General features: G+C 36.2%; 1 protein-coding gene across 1 annotated transcript in view; it reads right to left on the bottom strand.

Annotated features, from left to right (window-relative positions):
* Positions 1-2,541: 2,541 nt before the first annotated feature.
* Positions 2,542-18,771, bottom strand: part of CENPF (centromere protein F) — a 40,894-nt gene continuing 24,664 nt past the window's right edge. Inside the window, exons 10-18 of the mRNA XM_074164706.1 lie at positions 17,455-17,590; positions 13,009-16,289; positions 12,318-12,470; positions 11,085-11,258; positions 10,168-10,329; positions 8,340-8,526; positions 7,320-7,793; positions 5,112-5,305; positions 2,542-2,792 (exon numbers count right to left, since the gene is read on the bottom strand). Of these exons, the coding sequence (XP_074020807.1) occupies positions 2,583-2,792; positions 5,112-5,305; positions 7,320-7,793; positions 8,340-8,526; positions 10,168-10,329; positions 11,085-11,258; positions 12,318-12,470; positions 13,009-16,289; positions 17,455-17,590 (4,971 nt within the window). The 3' untranslated portion in view covers positions 2,542-2,582. The remainder of the gene's footprint in view (positions 2,793-5,111; positions 5,306-7,319; positions 7,794-8,339; positions 8,527-10,167; positions 10,330-11,084; positions 11,259-12,317; positions 12,471-13,008; positions 16,290-17,454; positions 17,591-18,771) is intronic.

Genomic DNA, 18,771 nt, shown 5'->3' with positions numbered 1-18,771 from the left:
CTGATGAGGCATTTCGATTTTTCCCTACTGCATGCTTCATTTACAGATAGGTCTGAAATTAAGTTTTTGATACAGTTTTCAAAACTCTACATGTATTGTGACCTGGTTTCATCACTTTACAGTAGAATCTAGAATATTAAGTCTTATTTTCAAGTGATTTAGATATTAATCTAAGTACCTTAAGATCTTTCTTAAAACCTTCGCTTATATTAGCCAAACACGGCCAAGTTGGAAAAAATGTAATAACTAAAGCCTCAATCCTTTCTTTTAGTGATACTTACTTATTTCATTATAACATAGTTGTTTAAATTTGTCTGGTTAAGATTAGACAGCTTTCTAAAGATAGATACTTTTTCCACACTCTTCTCCAAGTGGGACACTTTTCAAAGCATCAGATTAAAATAGAAAAACAATGACTGGGATAAATAAAATGCACCAGTTTTGGTTTGTTGGGTTTTTTTTCCCCATTGTCCACTACCAATGCATTTTCACACCCACACTTCTACCTCAAGAAAGTTATTTTTTTTTAAATTACTACAATTCCACACATGACCCCTAAATAGTTTGAAGATACAAAACCTTATTTGAAATAATTTCACTGTTACGAGCAGCATTGTTGCTGTACTGACAGAAGATGAGGCAATCAAAATGCATCCTTTAAGATGGGCCTCTTTCATTGTCCCTGGAAGATGCCTCTAGGCATAGTGCCACAAGGATTGTTTTAATTACCTAATACTCGAGTTAACAAACAACTAGAGATGTTTAAGAAAAAATCACAAGATCTACCAATCTGACTCCAACCATAGGTATATCTAGTTACTGAAGGATAGCTTGGTTTTCTTTGTTTGAACCATATGGAGCATTTTGGGTTTGTGTTATTCTGTTACACTTATTTCAGACAAATGCTGAATTTTTTTAAAGGCCTGTCGGCTACACTGATGAGTAGATTATTTGTTCTCATAAACTGTGTTCTAATGGACAATGCTATAGGCAAGGCAGAATAATGATGTATATGTAAATAGAGAAAAAACACTCCGAGTATAAAACTTAACAACTTCAAGTAGAACCTTAACTTTGTATCATTAGAAAAGCACTTGTTATACTTCGGAAGTTCAACCTGGACCAAAAGTATTGTCTTTTAAGGAATCTTGTCAAGGAGTAGAAAAGATTATTACCCATTTTTGTTGAAAGGGAAAACACCACCTTTCTGATGGAAGAATAACTTGAAAATGCCTCTCTGCTGTGCAACTTGGAGTCTTAGAGCACTACTGCTCACCTACAGGAGCTTGGCTTTCCTAATACCTGGCCAGGGTAGGTAGGTGTAAGCAATATGAATTATCGGAAAGTAATTTCTGTTCAGTTCGAAAATGACTGATTTAGTGGATGTCACCCTTTCCTCTTGCACAGAATTGCTCTGTGCTACTGAACAAGCCTAACTAGACCTTTGAAATCTGCAAGTACAAGCTGCTTGTGGTGAGCTTATTTGTAATAAATCATCCTAAATTCAAGTGCACTTTCATGAACTAGATGGAGTTATTTTCTTATATTGATGATACCAGAATCTTAAATGCTATTTCCAGGTGAGTTGCCTTCTTTTGGGATCTCAAATAGGATTTTTCTTCAATGAAAAGGGGCAAACTCAGTGCATTCTATGCAGATATTCCTTGACACCTGACCATTTCCTCCAACACATCCACTCAGGCACAAGTTACATCAGGGAGAAGTCTGCAAGGGTTTTCATCTAAAGTGACACATTTGAGGCCAAGTGTTGTCAGGGTGAAGGGTGATCTGCAGAGGAGCAGCAGACGGCCATCACTGGTAGAGCGAGCACAGTTTGTTGTTACGGGGTGGGCAGGTATGTAGTGCCCACCCCTGGTTTACTGAGGATTACTGGCTGGCCAAGGGCCATTAGGCAGAGGTGAACATTGACGTTGCAAGACTTCAGCTATGGTCAAACCAGTGCATACTGTTAAGTACAAACAGATGGATCAGCAGATGTCTAGTTTCAAGGAAAACAGCGTCCTCTCTGGGTTTGTTCAGACCAGGTCTCATCTGCCGTTGTTATTCCATCAGGAAGAAGGGATACCAAGACAGTGCACGGACCTGTGGACTGGATGCACCTTATATCTGGTTTTATATTTGGTTTTGCACATACAAATGAAGTCACTGCTTCATTATGAACCATCCAATAGCATTTCCCTCTTTTTTTCCTGGAACCTAGTATTTTTAGAGATAGTTAGGTAAGGTTAGTTTCCGTTTGTAAACCAACCTTCAGTACACAAAAAAAAATGCAACAATGAACTACATGGCAACATGTAGTCCAATTTTTCCATGGTTTAAATTTTTAACATATTTATGAAGAATTATTTACAGAAAATTCTAGAGAATGAAGGAACAGATATAATTGATCTTATCATTCCACAAGTTTGAGTGACTATTGGTATTAGTAAATATTAAAGAGAACCCATATATCATTAATCATCGGATAAGAGAAAATGGTGTCCTCCATATAGTTGATATTTATTTCACAAACTGGTTTTTGATAGTCATTTATTCCGAGTTGTGATTAAGTCCACACAGATTTACTGCACCGTACAATTTTTTGGGGGCTCAACTTGTTCAGGTAGTCCTTGATCATTTAGAGAATTTTTGGCTTTGTGCATCACACGACTTTCCCTGCTATTATCAGAGACAGTGTTTGGGGATTGCTTATAAGGGCAAAGTGGTGACCTTGAAGCAGATTTCTTTGGTGGAAAAGCTGTTATTGCTTGGGACTGCTGTTCATCATTTACCTGTAACACAAACAAAAATGTTTTGTTTTACTGGTAACAGAAAGCCAAATTAGCTTCTGTTGTAGGTCAAAAGATTCACTGCAAAAGATTAAATATTGGAAATTTACATACTGAAAACAGAAAAAAATATTTTGAGGACATTTATCACTTTGAATATACAACACAGTGAGCCTTGATATCTATCTCTTTGGTATGGTGTAAGATGGAATATCTGTGACACAGCTGGCAAGCTATTTGCTAGCAGCAGAAAAAAGCTAAACCAGGAACAGACAGTACTCTTAATCTGTTTACTAAGGTACCAGGCATTGTGTACTGAGATCTGTATTTCATTTTTCTTGTATATATTCTGCAAACATAAAACCTAGTTGTCACTTTTTTTGCTGACATCTGGACAGAAACCACTGCTTTCACATTTTAACTGATATGCAGTCAAAACACTCAATTTTAATTCTACATTAAATTCACATAGGAAAGTGAATAAATTTGCGTATGAAAACGACAGGGCACATTTTAAACACCCTGAGAAATTTGCAACAGTTTGAAACTGGGTGTCTGAAATGAAGTGCATATAAGTACCTGTCAAAGAGAAGGAAACAAGGCTTATTTCACTTTGAAAATAAGACACACCATTTACTGGATTAACATAAAGTATGAAACAACACATTTTGATGGTTTCAATAAACAATGAAATAACGTCATGAACAATTCCTCTAGAAAATCCCAGATGTACATCATCTTGAAATAAAACATACACATATCCAGCAATCTCCAAGAGAGAAGGGGCACAAATTCCTGGAACTGATGACTTCTGCATATTTACACTTGGGGGAAAAAACAACCCTGAAATCTTAATTTCTCTTATATAGTTGAGGGTAAGGAGTAGCCTGTCCTCAGATCTAGACAATACAAGCTTAGGAAAAGAGACTGTTTGGGAAATCCCTCCCCAGTTAGAAAAACAATTACTGATTACTTGTTATTTGCTTTAACCTTGATTATGGTCAGCGAGAGCCTACCACAAGCTTACACCCATACTGGCAGGTGATCACTACACAACTTTCTGCTGCAAAGGCTTCCTTTCTTTTTTGCACTCCTGAGTTTTTTTTATAAGCAACACTCTCCATTTGTTTCTAAAGTTACAGGAAAACATACACAAATGAGTGTAAATAAAATATATTGGAATCACTTAATGAAACAGTAATAAGACACAGACCTCCAGGCAATGTCTGTAAGAAGCAGAAAGTTTTGGCAAGTAGGGCAATTAACCTTTGAAACAACATATATGGATTCAGCAGATTCACTCTCACTTCAAAATACAGTTTCCTATTGTTATAGCTAAAAAAAACCAAACCCTAAACTAAACTATGTGGCTCTCGCCTTTGCTTACTTTTGGTATCTTGCCAATGTACTTTATGGGCTGTGCGGCAAACTACACTGATTGCCAAAAGAATGCTTTTGTGTAACCTGGCAAACTGGAAGAATTTTCTATCTACTGACATATTTCTATTTAGTCCTCATGTAAAGAAGTATTGATATATAATAAGTATTCTCTTACTGCTCAGGTTGAGATAGCGTGGTTAAAAACTTTGGAGATTTCAGACAACAAAAGGTTTATTTCTGTCATAAAGCTGAAACATTTTTCTATAATCTGCAAAGCATTTGCATCAGCTTAGAAATAACGCCTTATTCTGATGTACTGTGAAATGTTCAGCCACGTGTCATATTACTGAAAATGTAAACTTCAGTCACTATACTTTTCAAAACAAAAATCAGCTTTCAAACCCTACTTCCTCTGTAGTATTTATTTGTTTCAATAACCTTAAAATCTGGTAGGCACTAACATTAAAATCTAGCTTCTTTACCATCTAAATGTTCCCTATTTACATGTTTAACAGTCTTTCAAATATCTGTAGAAAAGTTGTTAGCAGAAAACATAAAGCCTCAACTCAGACTCCCAGAGGTTAAATCTTTTGCTGTTTACTTTTTCTGAAACCTAAGAAACCACAATGTAAGGAATATCTGCTCTTTAATATTCATTATAAGAAATTGAAAATATACCTGTATGTAATTTACATTTCTGAATGGGTTTCCTTATGAGGTCACAAATTACATCACAGGAACAACGTGCAGATTGCTAGCATGGTCAAGATCTCTGTCATGTTTTAAGTGATTCAGTATTTATGATCTTACCTTCACTGTATTGCTGAGAAATGTAAAGAATGATGGTATGTCCTCAAACTTACTTGGCAAGATGGATGCATTTAATGAATATATTAGTTTTCCCCATGGCTTTCATACCCAGATAATTTTTTTTAAAGTTACCTTTTGTGGTTTGCTGCCACCAGGTGTCGAACAGGAGCGCTCACTAAGATTATTTGGTCCACATTTCTGTACATCTTGCGTGGGCAAAGGCAATTTCTCACTTGGGGAAGTTACATGGAGACTGGTTCTTTGATTTAGGGTTGTTCTACGTAAAATGTGAGGGCTAACCTTTCCAGTGGGGATATCGGCAAACCCTGAAAAATAAACAGCTTCTATTAAACAGAGCTAAATAAGTTACACTTTCTCAAACAGATCTCTTTTTTTACACTGGGGATAAAAATAGCTGATTAAAATAAATATTTTTTTCTACTGCAGAAAACGGATCAAAAGGATCACTGAACAGATCTTGTGTATTCCAAAATTCACATGCAAGCCCTAGAAACCGTAGACAAGGTACAACAGTAATTCTATAGCAAAGTTTTTCAAAGAAGTGTTTGATCTTTTTCTTTACAGGTACATTATCTGGAGAATAATTTCAGTCTGAAAACGTACTGGTTTTACTAGAATTCAATCAGAACACAATACTGTGACATGATATTCCTGATCTTTCTTATTTTTCTCTGCGTAGAACTAAAGCCTTATAGGTTGTCTCTATAATAGCATTACTTTATGTCTCTAGCCTAGAAGTCAAACATTAACCGGCACATATGTCCTCAGAACAGGTGTATTTCCAGAAAAATAATAATGCTGGTAAGATAATGAAATGCAAATAACATCCAGACTTAGAAATCCTGACTTCTGGGAGTGATCACTGAAGTTGAGGTGATTCAGTATCTCTATGGATTGCCCTTTAATGATTGCAATTGCATTTATTATAAAGGGGTACTTAATAGATAGTTGAATGTACAATATATTTTTCAAGCCCTGATTTGTGCAATCTTCTTGGTTACTTTCTGCTACAGTGAACCCTTTTATGGAACATCAGGCTACCTAATTTCATTGCATTCGTAGTAGAACAAAGCTGAACTCTCAGGAAGATGGTAATATATTACTGCTGCAGGCAAGACAGTTTTGACTCAGGGAATTTTAATCGATTTAAGTTATTGCAAATTAACACACTTAATTACTGATTCTGGTACTGAAAGAAATAAAAACACGCAAATAAGCAAATAATTGGGAAAGACACCTCTCCTCTCCCCGTTTCTGGCATCCAATCGCCTCACTGCACATTACAACTTCAGTGATGTGATGGAAGCGCAGGAGATGAGGGTCAGATCCTGCTCCTTGTTTTTAACTCAGTTGCTCGGGTATTGAGGAACCCACTGGCTGTAGTCCCTCTGGGGTTGTACCTCCTCCTCAGTCTCTTCTCAGCTCCACTTAGGCTAGCCCCCAGCTTCTGCCCCTGCTCAGGCCACCACCACCCTCCTCAGCCCCATGTCCTGCTCAATATAATAGTTTGTTTCAGCACTACTCCTGTGCCTCCAGCCCCAGCATTGTTTTTCTTTCATCTCAACATTTACAGCCCTTTCTTACTCATGTTTTCAGAGATATGTGACAAACACTTCTGACTGGTTCCAGCGCGCAGTTTTGTCCTTTTGGAGCCAGCTGGGCCCAACCATGTCTAGCACGGGGCAGCCCTGACCTCCTTCCTCAGAGCCCCCTGCAGTCCTCACCACCAACCACTTGCCAGTCAGACCGCACATAGCTATTAACTGCCTCTTTGACCTCATAAGGAGTAATACTGAAGGAACCGTGGGGCTATGGATAGAGCAAACATGACTCCAGCATGGCACAGTACTCTAGTGCTCCAGTCTTGTGGCCTTTAAGATCAGATTCACTCCACATCTATTCTCCTGTAAGTTCCAGTGAATGGTTCAACTAATGCTTTTAAATGACTAGGGCAATTCTTCTGTCAGCAAAACTTTGTTGCTGTTACATATCACGTTTAGCCTGTAACACATGCATCATGAGGAACTGCAAAGTTGTAACTGCCAGGATCACTTAACTCTTAGCAGAATAGTAGTTTTTAATCCAACATACACGTATTATGCTGATCTAACACCACAGCTGTACGAACACTACCCTTAGCACTAACTGGCACATCTCCCATTGATCCCCAAGGTGAAAGTACACCTTCTAACATTGTCACCAAAAATGTTGGCATAGTCACCTACTTACCCAGAGTTCAACAAATTTGGCAACAAGAAAAAAAAAATCAACACCTACTATGCTCAGAAAATGCTTGCCTTTATAAATAACTATAAATACCTTTTTTCACTACTTCTGGAAGCCCATCTAGCTCATTGTCTGTGTTCTCCTGACCCAGCAGATTCTGACAGATATCATTCTTCCTTTTTTTTTTGGATGAAGTCTCTGGCACAGGGGATCTTGGTTCTCCATTATCTTCCCTGTTGTCTTCATATCTCTGCCTTTTACTTGAAAGCTTAATAGTATCTTCATCTGACCTCATCTCTTTGACAAACTGATTGCTCACTGTTAATGAGTTATCTGAATTCAGCAAAGGAGTGCTAACAGCATCACTTGTTAGCTGTTTCAGCTGAGCACACAAACTGTCTTGTGTTTTTAGCATCTCATTTGCTTCCTCTAGTTTATAATATTTAACAATTAGAGAGCAGTATTTCTCCAAGTTCTCATTTGCTTCTCTGGTTTTCACTTCTTTAGGTTCCTGTAATTCTTCCAGTTTTAACTTCATTTCTTCTGTAATGGCATTCTCATCAGCACCTTTCAAAACAAAATATCATTATTCATATAGCTGACCAAAAAATATGCATATTTAAGAATTTATAATGCAATGGTCACACATTGTTTAATTAATTGTATATGTTCTATAACTGCACAACTATAAAAAAATAAGTGACAGTATCACAAAATCAGTAATAAGTTAGACATAATAATGTATTTGCTAAATAGAGAACAAACATGCAAAATTTGAAAAGAATCCTTGAACAGTGCATGGGAAAACATTTTCCCTGTCAACTTTAAGTATCATTTACAATACAGTGCATCTCATGAATTGAGCCAAAATGTAAAGAACAAAGCCTGAGAATCAGAGGGGAAAGCTTGCTGGAAAACAATAAAAGAATTTGTACATAAACTTTAGTTATTAAAATAAACACTCCCCTTCTACCTTAAGTAATTTTTAAACACAAAAATGTAATATTTTAAAAAATGTATTCACAATCCATAAATCTTTTTTAGGGAAAAAGAAAGTTTTATGAACTAATGCACTGCTAAGAAAACATTAGGATTGCATCTAGATTTGGTTACCTTCTTTCTTATACTTTAACATAGTTAGATTTTTCTTTTTTAATAGTTCATCACGTTCAGCTAGTTGTTTCTGCAACATTTCCTTTTCCTGTTCCATCTTCTTACATGATTTCATCCACAGCTCTGCTCTACTGTGGGCAAATTCATTTTCCTTCTTCAGTTGAACTACAGTGTTAATATTATCAGCCTACAAGATATGAAATGTAGTTATTACACCAGAAACATAATTCTTCCACTTAAACATTAAAACGTCAAATGGAAGCTCAACTGTTACACAATACTAGCTGTAGAGCATGGTTGTAATCTATACTTGTTTTCTTGTTTCCTTACAACCTCATTATAGCAGCTCCTTTACTGCAGGAAACGTGAGAGTCCTCTTACTATATGGGTACATACAAGTGATGAACTCAGCAGAAAAAACAAGAATTCAAATTCCAATATGGGAGACTTAGTCTCTTGAGATATACCAAGAAATTATGAATGTTCAGATTACTGATATCAAGACTAGCATCCTACCTAAGAGAAAGCTGTATGAACTCTGAGACAACAGTCCTTTTTCCACTTGTCACTGCTTCATTGACACGGCATAAGAAAGTGCTGCTTTCCAGGTAACAAGTTTCAAACCAACACTAAAGTGCTCTCTCCTAGTCTGAGTGTCCTTTATTCTTCTTTTCATCCCTAACACATCTTATTACCACAAAGGCAAGATAACCCAGGCCTGCTCTGCGCTCTGAATTCCAGCTCAAAAATACTATCCTGAGCAGAAGCAGATCATTCCTTTCCACCTGGTTCCACTCTCCTGGGCTGCTCCCTGCTCATCTGGCCTGGTACCAACCTATGTGCAAATACCACACAGCGGGCACAGCTGGAAGCCCTATATGCTACAGCTACACTACTATAGGTACTGTTTTCTGTCACTGGCACATATCCAATAGTACTATATCATTGGATGCTGGTATTAAACAGATTAACACCACATTGGAGGGGCCTATGGAGTAAAGAACTGCTGAGCAAGAGGAACCTATTAAAATTCAGTCTTTACTTGCAAATAAATTGAATTATGTTTCTTCAAGAGTCCATTTATAGAGATACTCATTCCTGAAGTGGGAAGACAGAGTTTGAGCCAGCAATCAATTACAGACAGAAGCAGGACAAAAAAAAAAAAAAAAAAAAAAAAAAAGAGTAGATGAGAAAAACGCAGGGGAAATTAATACAGAAATTCAGTTATATAAATAGTTAAACTTCACCTGCGCTGCTAGAAAGCAAACCAAGTACATCTAGAACCATTCCCAGCTATCAGTTGTTCACAGTATGTGGAGCTCCTATTCTATCATCACTTAGAATAGGTCTATAATTTAGAGAATTACACTAGTTAATAATTGTAATGAGAATTCTATATAAAATGGAATTGACAAATTCTCAAGAATTAAGAGCAATGTATCAAGACTAATGCTTAAGACAGAACATGGTATCTTTTATCATCAAAGTAATTTACAAACAGAAAACAGAGGCACTGCAGAGTCCCTTGGAGTGTATTCTAACCACGTTATAATCCAGTTGCAATGTTCAGTGCAGACGACAGCTGTGTTTAGCATCACATAAACCAATTCTAGGTGATCTCAGTCCCGACATGAGTAACAGAATTTCTCTGATGTAGATCAATAGTAACAATGTTTCCTCCGTGCTCTATGTTCTCATTAGTGAAACAAAGGCTGTATCAAAGTTGAGCCAGAGCTGTGGAGCACTGGTTCCCAATCTGATGTTTATTTTACTACACAGTGCCTTGGGTCTCGTGTAATTGGCAATGTTAACTTTTTTTTTTATTTACTTTAGTTTTTAGGAGTTCTCCTAGGGTTTGATTAGCTTCTTTGAGGGAATTACTTAGTTCTTCTTTATTTGACTTCAAATGCTCAATTTCCAATTTTTGTGAGATGATAAAGTGCTCCAGTGAATTCATCTTATCTTGACAGGCCTCAATTTCTACTTCATTCTAGAGAAAGAAAATGCGCCTAATTACTATGATACTAAAAAGGACATTGAGTTGCATTTTAAAGATGTATTTAAGAATACATCACAGCCCACAGGAACTCCACAGCAAATTTGCTTGGTGTGTTTTAAGGAGTTTAAACTCAAAGAGCAATTTGTCTCAAGTGTACATTTTGAATGCCAGAATCTTGTATCTAAGAAGTCTGCCATTAGAAAGCCCTTATCTTTTACTATAACTTGTTCTTAAATTTACTTTATATTCACAAGAATGAAAATTATTAAGGAGCAATTATAGTAAATTGTTTGCTTGTGTCCTACTGGCTTCAAGTACACACTCACAGGCAGATACTTCTGCAGAAAAGACGATGGCTCTTTGTATACAATGGTGGCTGACATATGCATTTCCAAGAAATTTGCCTTTGTATCCTAAAGTGGTTAATCTTTCTTCCCCATTTGTACCAAAACAACCATTTCCTGACTAAAACATACTGTTGCTTTCCTTTTTTTCAAATGTATAGTCCCTGATAAATTATAAATACACTTAACACTTACTGAGTTCAGGTAAATCCAGCTTTCACTGCTTGCTATATGGAAAAAAGTTAATTTAACACTTTATGAGTTCCAAGGTAAGTATATATAGAGTTCAGAAACACTGTTAGCAAAGACAATTTCCTTTCCAATAGGATCAGCAACATTTTGTAAAATCCATAGAATTTAATTAAAAATTAACAGCATCTTTCTTCCCATTTTCTGATTTACCTTTTGGTTTGCCTCTGTCAGAGCATCCTGATGCTCTTTCTCTGCTTGAAGTTTGTCTTTGTATTCTGATATTTCTCTTTTCATTTCACTTTCTTTTTCTTCTAGTTCTTTCTGGACCATCTCCAAACTCTTAGTCAGTTCATTTTTTTCTGACATAGTTTGATTCAGCTGAATCTGTAAACAGTAATACACATTCTTTGGTATTTAGAATTTTCTCAATGGGGAAACAGTTACCTATTGAACTATTTAACTTTACAGCTGAAATGTCTTTGAATTTCCAGAAACAACTTGGTAAGAAAAAAAGTATTTAACAGTGGCTAAACACATTATAGTCAAAGAATGGAATATCTGGACACAAAAGGCAGGAAAGGAGGCAAAGGAGGGTCTTCTAAAAAGGAAAATTATGATCTGAGGGGGATATTGAATGCAAGTTTGCCAACACTGTTAAATCAAGCAGCACTGCCAAAATCACTGCTTGATCTCTCTAAACATTGTTCCCTCTAAGAGGACTGGAGAGGGTGAGGGTCACTTTCCTTACTCTCGCTAAGATAATAAAACTTTCTAAGCATTTTCATTTTTACTCACTTTTATAACTGTACTTTTTGGACAGCTGGCCTGTATTTCCATACAGACTTTCTGAAAGTTACAGAAATCTCATCCCCCTGCCCTCAAAATCTTCAACACCACAACAGAAACAAGCCCCTAGTTATAAAATTTTGTAAATAATGTTACTAGGTCAGAAGACCACTTAAGCTGGTTTAAAGAGATAATATTGTTCACAAATGAGACTTTAAGCTATCTTGATGGTAAAACAGCCTCTGAGAATTAAATATGTCAAATTAAAATAAATACTCTAAAACTGTTTATTTGACTTTGACCTGAAAGTAGTTATACCACTGAAACACTGAAAGTAGTTTAGTTTTAAAACAAACTTGAGAAGTGTTACACTTTTTCATCCAACTGCCTGTAATAGAATTTCTTGGCACTGAGCAATTCCTGGATATCCATGTGAGGTCTTTATGTCAAGAAAACATAGTTTTGATAGAAGGAAGTGGGAAAAACTACTAACAAATCATCATTCTATCTCAGCACAGAACATTAAATTTTTGGAAATTTGGAGCAAGAACTTCTGATACTGTACATTAGAACAGTTCCCTTCAGCAACCTCCACACATTTACTGTACTTGAGTATCTGGCCTTGAACACAGAAATACTACGCGTGTAGTAACTAACTTCATTCTTTTCTGAATGTTCTTGATGAAGTTGTATTTCTTCAGCAAGCTTGTTCCTTTCTGTGGTAAATTCTTCCTGTAATTTGGAAATCTTCTGTTCGGTATCATTTAGCTTGACTTGCAGCTCAATATGACTTTCAGTCAGTTCATTTACCTGAAATTAAGTTTTCTATAATTATTTTTATTGCATGTGTCATGACCTCCAAAGAATTTCCTTATATGCAATAAGCAGTTTTTAAGATGGGTTATTTTAGTCCCGTAGCTGGTCCAACTCCAAGCAAGAGTCACAACGAGGCTAATGCTGTTTCCACATGGCAAGTGTCCAATTGTTGTTTCACTTTCTTTTGAGCTCCCATGTACTTATTCTTGATGTAAAAACTCATTCACCAAATACTAATTTGTCTTTCGTCTTTTTGTTCTACAGGAAAGAGGAAACTATCCTGCACTATTTGATTACTTAAACTTCTATACCTACTTACAAGCAACCTTCCCATTCATCCTACACAAAACAATGTCGTGTTTCCAGCTCTGTAACTGTATTGAAAACTTAATTTTAAAAATAGGATGCTTACTGTAAAAGCCTGAGGCTAAGGTTATTTTAAGGTATAATTTATTAAGGAAGTGGGAAGCCAGAGGACACTTTATCCTCACTCCCTAAAAAGGGAACTCTATCCTAACAGAAATGGTATTACCTTTTTACATAAAGTGTTCTTTTCACAAAGTGTAGATTCCAGTTCCTTCTCAAGGTCTTTATAAGACACTTTTAGAACATTCAGGATATCCGGAAAGGTTTCATTATCAGAAGAATGTTGCTCCTTCAGCTTCAACTCAGCAATCAAATTCTTCAGCCTTTTTTTTTCCTGGTGCCAACACTTATGCTGTTGTTGCATGTGTGATAGCTCCTCTGTTTCTTTCACCGGCTTTTGAAGAGCTCCATTTTCCTGCACCTTTTCATCGAGTTTTTGTTTAAAATCCATCAATTCTTGAACAAGTACTTCCCTCGTTTGACACAATTTGATATTTTCATTTTTTATTTCCTGACATTCCTGTAATAGCATTGTTTTATCTTGCTCAAGACAAGCCACCCGATTAATCAAGACTTGCTCTTTTGCTCTAGCATCTGCTTCCTCCTTGCAAGAAAACTCTAATTTCTCACTTATATCTTTGAGCTCAGATTTCAGCAATACCACAGTATTTTCAAACTCATTCTTGATTTGCATCTTTTCTTCCTCCTTTTCTTCTAACAGTTTTGCTGTAGTCAAATTCGAAAACTCTAGTTCAAGGATTCTTTCTTGCTTTTCTTTTAAATCTTTAGCCAAACACTCTTTTTGTGAGGTGAGGACATCAATTTGTAAGTTAAAACATTTCAGCTTTTCAGTCATCTCTTCCCTCTCCATTGTTAATGTTTCTGTCTCTGCTTTAGCAGTCTCTGACTGAATAATTGCATCTTCTAGATTTTTTTCTGACATCTCCAATTCTCTGTCAAGCCTCTCTATTTTATCCAGAAGAGAGTCAACATTCCGTTCGTTCTCTTTCAGCTTTTCAACAACGTGGCGGTTTTTCTTCTCATCTGATTCAATTTTTACTTTCAGCTTTTCAATTCCATATCGCATTTCCTCTACTTCTTTCTGTGCTGAGCTGAGTCTAGCAGCAAGTTCACCTTTTTCCATTAACAAGCCTTCCAAAGATCTGGAAAGCTTTGAATTTTCCATTTCTGATGAACTTAATTTACTCTGCATCATTTCCAGCTCTCTTACAATCAGCTCCTTCTCCTTCTTCAAATCTGCTGCTTCGTTTTGGACTTTTTCTAAAGTGATAGACACAGCATCATTTCCTAAACTTTGCAGCTTCTGCAGAAGATGGTCTTTTTCATTTGATAATTTATATACATCAGATTTTGCAGTCTCAAGCAGATTTGTTTGTGTCCTCACTTCATCCTCTAACCTTCTAATTAATTCAGTAGAATCCATCTTAGTTGACTCTAGTTCTTTAAATTTCTCTTGTAGCTTCTGATACTTCTGTTCCAGTTCTTTTTTATTTTCAGACAAAATACTCAGTTCTTTGCCAATATGGTTTCTCTCAGCTGTGACTGAAACAAGGTGTTCTTGAAAGCTAGAAATAATTTTCAGGTTAACTTCCCTCTCCTTTTCTAATTGCTGACATTTTGCCTGAAGCATTTCAACATCGCGCTCTATGAACAAGGCATGGTTCTCAATATTAACTTGCTCAGATTTTGGACTCCTCTGTTCCTTTTCAGCTGGAAGAAGTTGTTCATGACTATCGCTCTTGGTTATTTCTACATCATCCAATGTGTCTGCTGCCTTAGATAATCTAACTTCATATATCTCCAGCTCAGCCTTTACGTTCTCAAATTCAATTGTCTGCTCTCTCAGAATGCTCATCATATTTGCATTTTCTTTTTCCACTGATTTATACTTTGCTTGCAAAACTTTAAGCTCTGTTTTGATTTCTTCTGTTCTTGATTCCATATGTTGTCTCTCCTCCTTGTATTTTCCAGACATTTCAGAAATTATTTCTTCTCTTTCCTTTAAACTGTCAGAAATATTTTTATTTGCTTCCACTAAAGTTATTTGTTCTTGCTCTAAAGCTCTGCTTAAATCCTTAAGGGTTCCGTTTTCTTCAGTAAGTTCCTCAGGTTTTTTGCTATATGAGCAAATCACTGAAGACACATCTTTCTTCTCTGAATCCCATGTTCCAGACATGAGCTTCGGCCGCCTTACTAATTCCTCAAGTGATTTATTATTGATCTTTAAATCCTGAAGCTCAGCTTGTCGGTTTTCTAGTCTTTCACTCAGAGTTTGCAGTTGCATGTCCTTTTCCTCGAGAACAGCTGAAGTTTTTTCAACTAATTTCTGACATGCTGAAATATCTGCTTGCAAGTTACTAATGTGCTGTTTAGTTTCTGTCACGAAGCCTTCATGCATCTGTTCTACATTGAATAATCTTTCTTCTGTTTCAACCTTTATTTGCAGTAAGTCTTCATACTGCTGCTGCTGATGTTTTGAATTCAGCTGCTTTTGAGCCACTAAGGAAATCTCAAGAGAAAAGATCTGATCTTGTAAAATGGCCAGATCCCCAGTTTGTCCTACTTCTAGAAGAGCTCTTGCACATCCATGATCTTCAGCAATGGAGTTATTTGCAGCAAGTTGCGTATTATGTAAAACAGTTTTATCCTGACCACTTTGTAAATGAACTTCTCCATCTTCTGTTGTGTCTGAAGTATCTTTTGCTTTTACAAGGCAAGACACTTTTTCATATTCACCAAGCAGGTTCTGATAACATTGCTCCCTTTGCAGTCCTTTTCTTGCTGCTAGCTGTAACTTTTCTTCTAGTTCACCAACTTGGTTGGTAAGCTGGAATATTTTACAGGACATATTTTCTATCTCTTTACAGTACTTTTTATCAGAACATTCTGCTTTCCACTGAAGTTCACCAAAAGCTTTTTTTTGTTCTTCTAATTCTGCACTTTTACGTTCCAGTATGTCTTTAAGTTCTCTAATCTCTGTGCTTTTCCTGTCACTTTCAGTTTCCACCATTCTGAGTTTCTCACTATGCTCATGATTTTTTATTTGCTGACTTTGAAGGGAACTCTCCAAGTCATTAATATGACTCAGCATACTTTGCTTTTCAGACTTAAGTTTATTTATAAGATGATCCTTTTCATTTTTCCATTGAGAAAAAGCAGTAGCCTCTTTTCGCAGTTCTTCACATTCTCTCTGCTTGAATCCAAGGAGTCTCTGCAAAGCTTCTGATTCTTCTTCCATTTTACTTATTTTACAGTTTTGTTCTTTAATATGATTATCTTTTTCCTTGAGCAGGTCTTGGGTAGAATCTTGTTGCTTTTCCATGTCAGCTAAAGCTATTTTCAGCTTCTCCAGTGAAAGGGAGCTCTCTTGCTTTTCAAATTTCTCTCCCAGTAACTTCAGCTCTGCTTCCTGAAAAGTATTCTTATCTGTAAAAGAAAGCACCATCAAATTTTCAGCAGTCAATACCAGGAACTCTACTGATAATTTTCTAGATGAAACATTACTATTTACTTTGCGTATTTTCAATTTTCATTCCAGTGCAAAGCATTACTCTCAATTTATATCACTGGTTAAAGGATTGTTTATATCACCTTAGGCTGTCGCACACTATGTACTTACAGACATTGTGAACTTCCCACTCTGCAGTCTGATACAAGCCTACACTTCACAATGGTCAGTCCTTACTTCTCAGGTGTAACTACCTGTTGTGTCTGTGTCTCACTTTCACCAAATGTTTATATAAAGTAGCACTGCTTTTTTTTTTTTTTTTTAAACAGGACAGGTCTTATTACAGTATGTGACCTTCTTCTAGGTCAGTCTTATACTCTGTTTCTGCCAAAGAATGTCTAATTCTACACAGTCATTTTCCAAATTGTCATAATTGTTTCTCTCCCTTGATAGGAACAGGCTAAGAACCAAAGATAAGTATGGGGCTGGGGGGGATGAGGGGAGGCATTATGTTCCACTATAGCTAGCTGGTAAGGGCTGCAAATTTTCTATACAATCAAAACCAAATCATCAGTTCAAAAACAATGAAAAGTTTGGGCATTAATTTTAAGGAGAGTAAAATCAAATTTAAAAGTTTCATTTTGAAATCTTACGTGAAGTTTGATTGATGCACAGAAACAAGTGGGAACCTATCCCCCTTTTCTAGTCAGATCCAGTAGAACTGGTATATTTCAACTCAATTCCTGAAAAACTGTGTTCTCAATTAGAAAAAAACACTGCAAGCAAGACTCAGCTATCGGTGGTTATGTAACATTTTCCTACTTTTTTTTTTTTTAACTCGGTGAAACATAAAAGAATTACAAAACAGAAGTTTTCTAGTTTAAATAGATTCTATGAAATTCAGTTTACTGCTAAATTCAGTACACTTAGTTAATTTCAAAATTGTGTATCTTCAGAAACTGTGTATGTTCACAGACAAAAATTCATTTCCATTTAGGACAAACTCAACGTTGGTTAAAAATACTAATCATATCCCACAGTGGAAACCTTTCACTTAAGTTACAATGAAGCTTACAGGATTTCAGGAAACATACCTCATTAAACATGTAACAGAAGTTCTGCAAATTTAAATACGTAACTCACTTTTCATCCTTTCTGCAAAATTCGGGCTCTGCTTTAGAGACTGCCTGATGGTATTTAATTCTTCTTCAAGTTGGTGGATCTCTTGCAATTTTTTTTCAAGTTGACAGTCAATAAGGTTTTTCTCCTGCTTCACTTCCTAAAACAAAACCAATAAGACCATATTTCATGTGAATTGCCAAGAAGATCAAAGAATTCAGTTCATTTAAATAAAAAGAAAGATACTCCATTAGGCGCTATTAAGTCTTTGGGCAGCTGTCTCTGGGTTCCTAAGCACTACTTGGGAACATAAGCTGAACTAGTTGACAGCATCTGAGAGATGCTGCCAGTCGATGTAGTTAGCATAGCCCTTGTTTGTGTAGAGCAAACAGCTCCACATGTCCTGCCCCAAACAGATCCACACAGGACAGGATATAGCCTACAAAATCTGAGTTGATGAAGTTAGGCTACTTTCCCAAAGCAATAAAGGAAACAAATCTCTGCAATGGCATCAAAATTAACGTGAAATGTATAGATCAGATTTCACCTATCTCATGTAGAGACATCTCATGTAGAGGCAAGTTCTTTTTCCACTGAACATTATCATTATGGCAACACTGGTTATATTTTCTTTAGAAGTGCTTACTCTTTCAGAGAGTTGTTTTGCCATTAAGAATATTTTCTTCCAAATAAATTGAATTTTTTAAAAAAACAAGCAAAACAAAACACAAACAAAACTATGTAACTACATTGCATCTAGGAAGCCAAACAGAAGTTCTTTTAAGGAAACTAATCCTTTTTCTCCAAACTCCTGTGCTGCTGAACAACAGATGGCATGGAACTGGCATGGCCCAACTGGAAACAGGCTGTCAATTATTCATGCGTTTACTACTAGCAGATGGGCAGCACTTACAAAAGCCAAGCTCAAGAAATAGAAAGGTCTGGATGAAAAAAATTAAAAGCTTGCTGGCATGGCAGGCTTGGTTTTTTTGCAACAACATAAATAAATCACCCTCAGAACATGATTAAAATTGTCACTGTCACTAACAGTTACTATCCTTTCTACACATAGGCTTCTCTACCCACTGCTTAAAAAAAAAAATCCAGTCACATGTAAGTTTCAATGAAGAAAGTTTTCTAGTAATCTTAACAATAATTTTTCAAAAAAGTACAAGTGTCCAAACTTCTTGCATTAAAAGCACCACATGCAGATGCAATACAAGTACACGAACTAAACAAACCTGTTTATTAGAAAATCTAGGGTGATCTATGGAAAGAAAAACAAACAAGTTTAAGCAATTAAAATGGTTGAAAGGTCCAATTATTTTGGTTTGGTCCAAA

This window comes from Numenius arquata, chromosome 2 (assembly GCF_964106895.1).
Source record: "Numenius arquata chromosome 2, bNumArq3.hap1.1, whole genome shotgun sequence".
NCBI lineage: Eukaryota > Metazoa > Chordata > Aves > Charadriiformes > Scolopacidae > Numenius > Numenius arquata.
The sequence above is the reverse complement of the archived record's forward strand: the minus strand, read 5'-3'. Positions and strand labels throughout refer to the sequence as shown.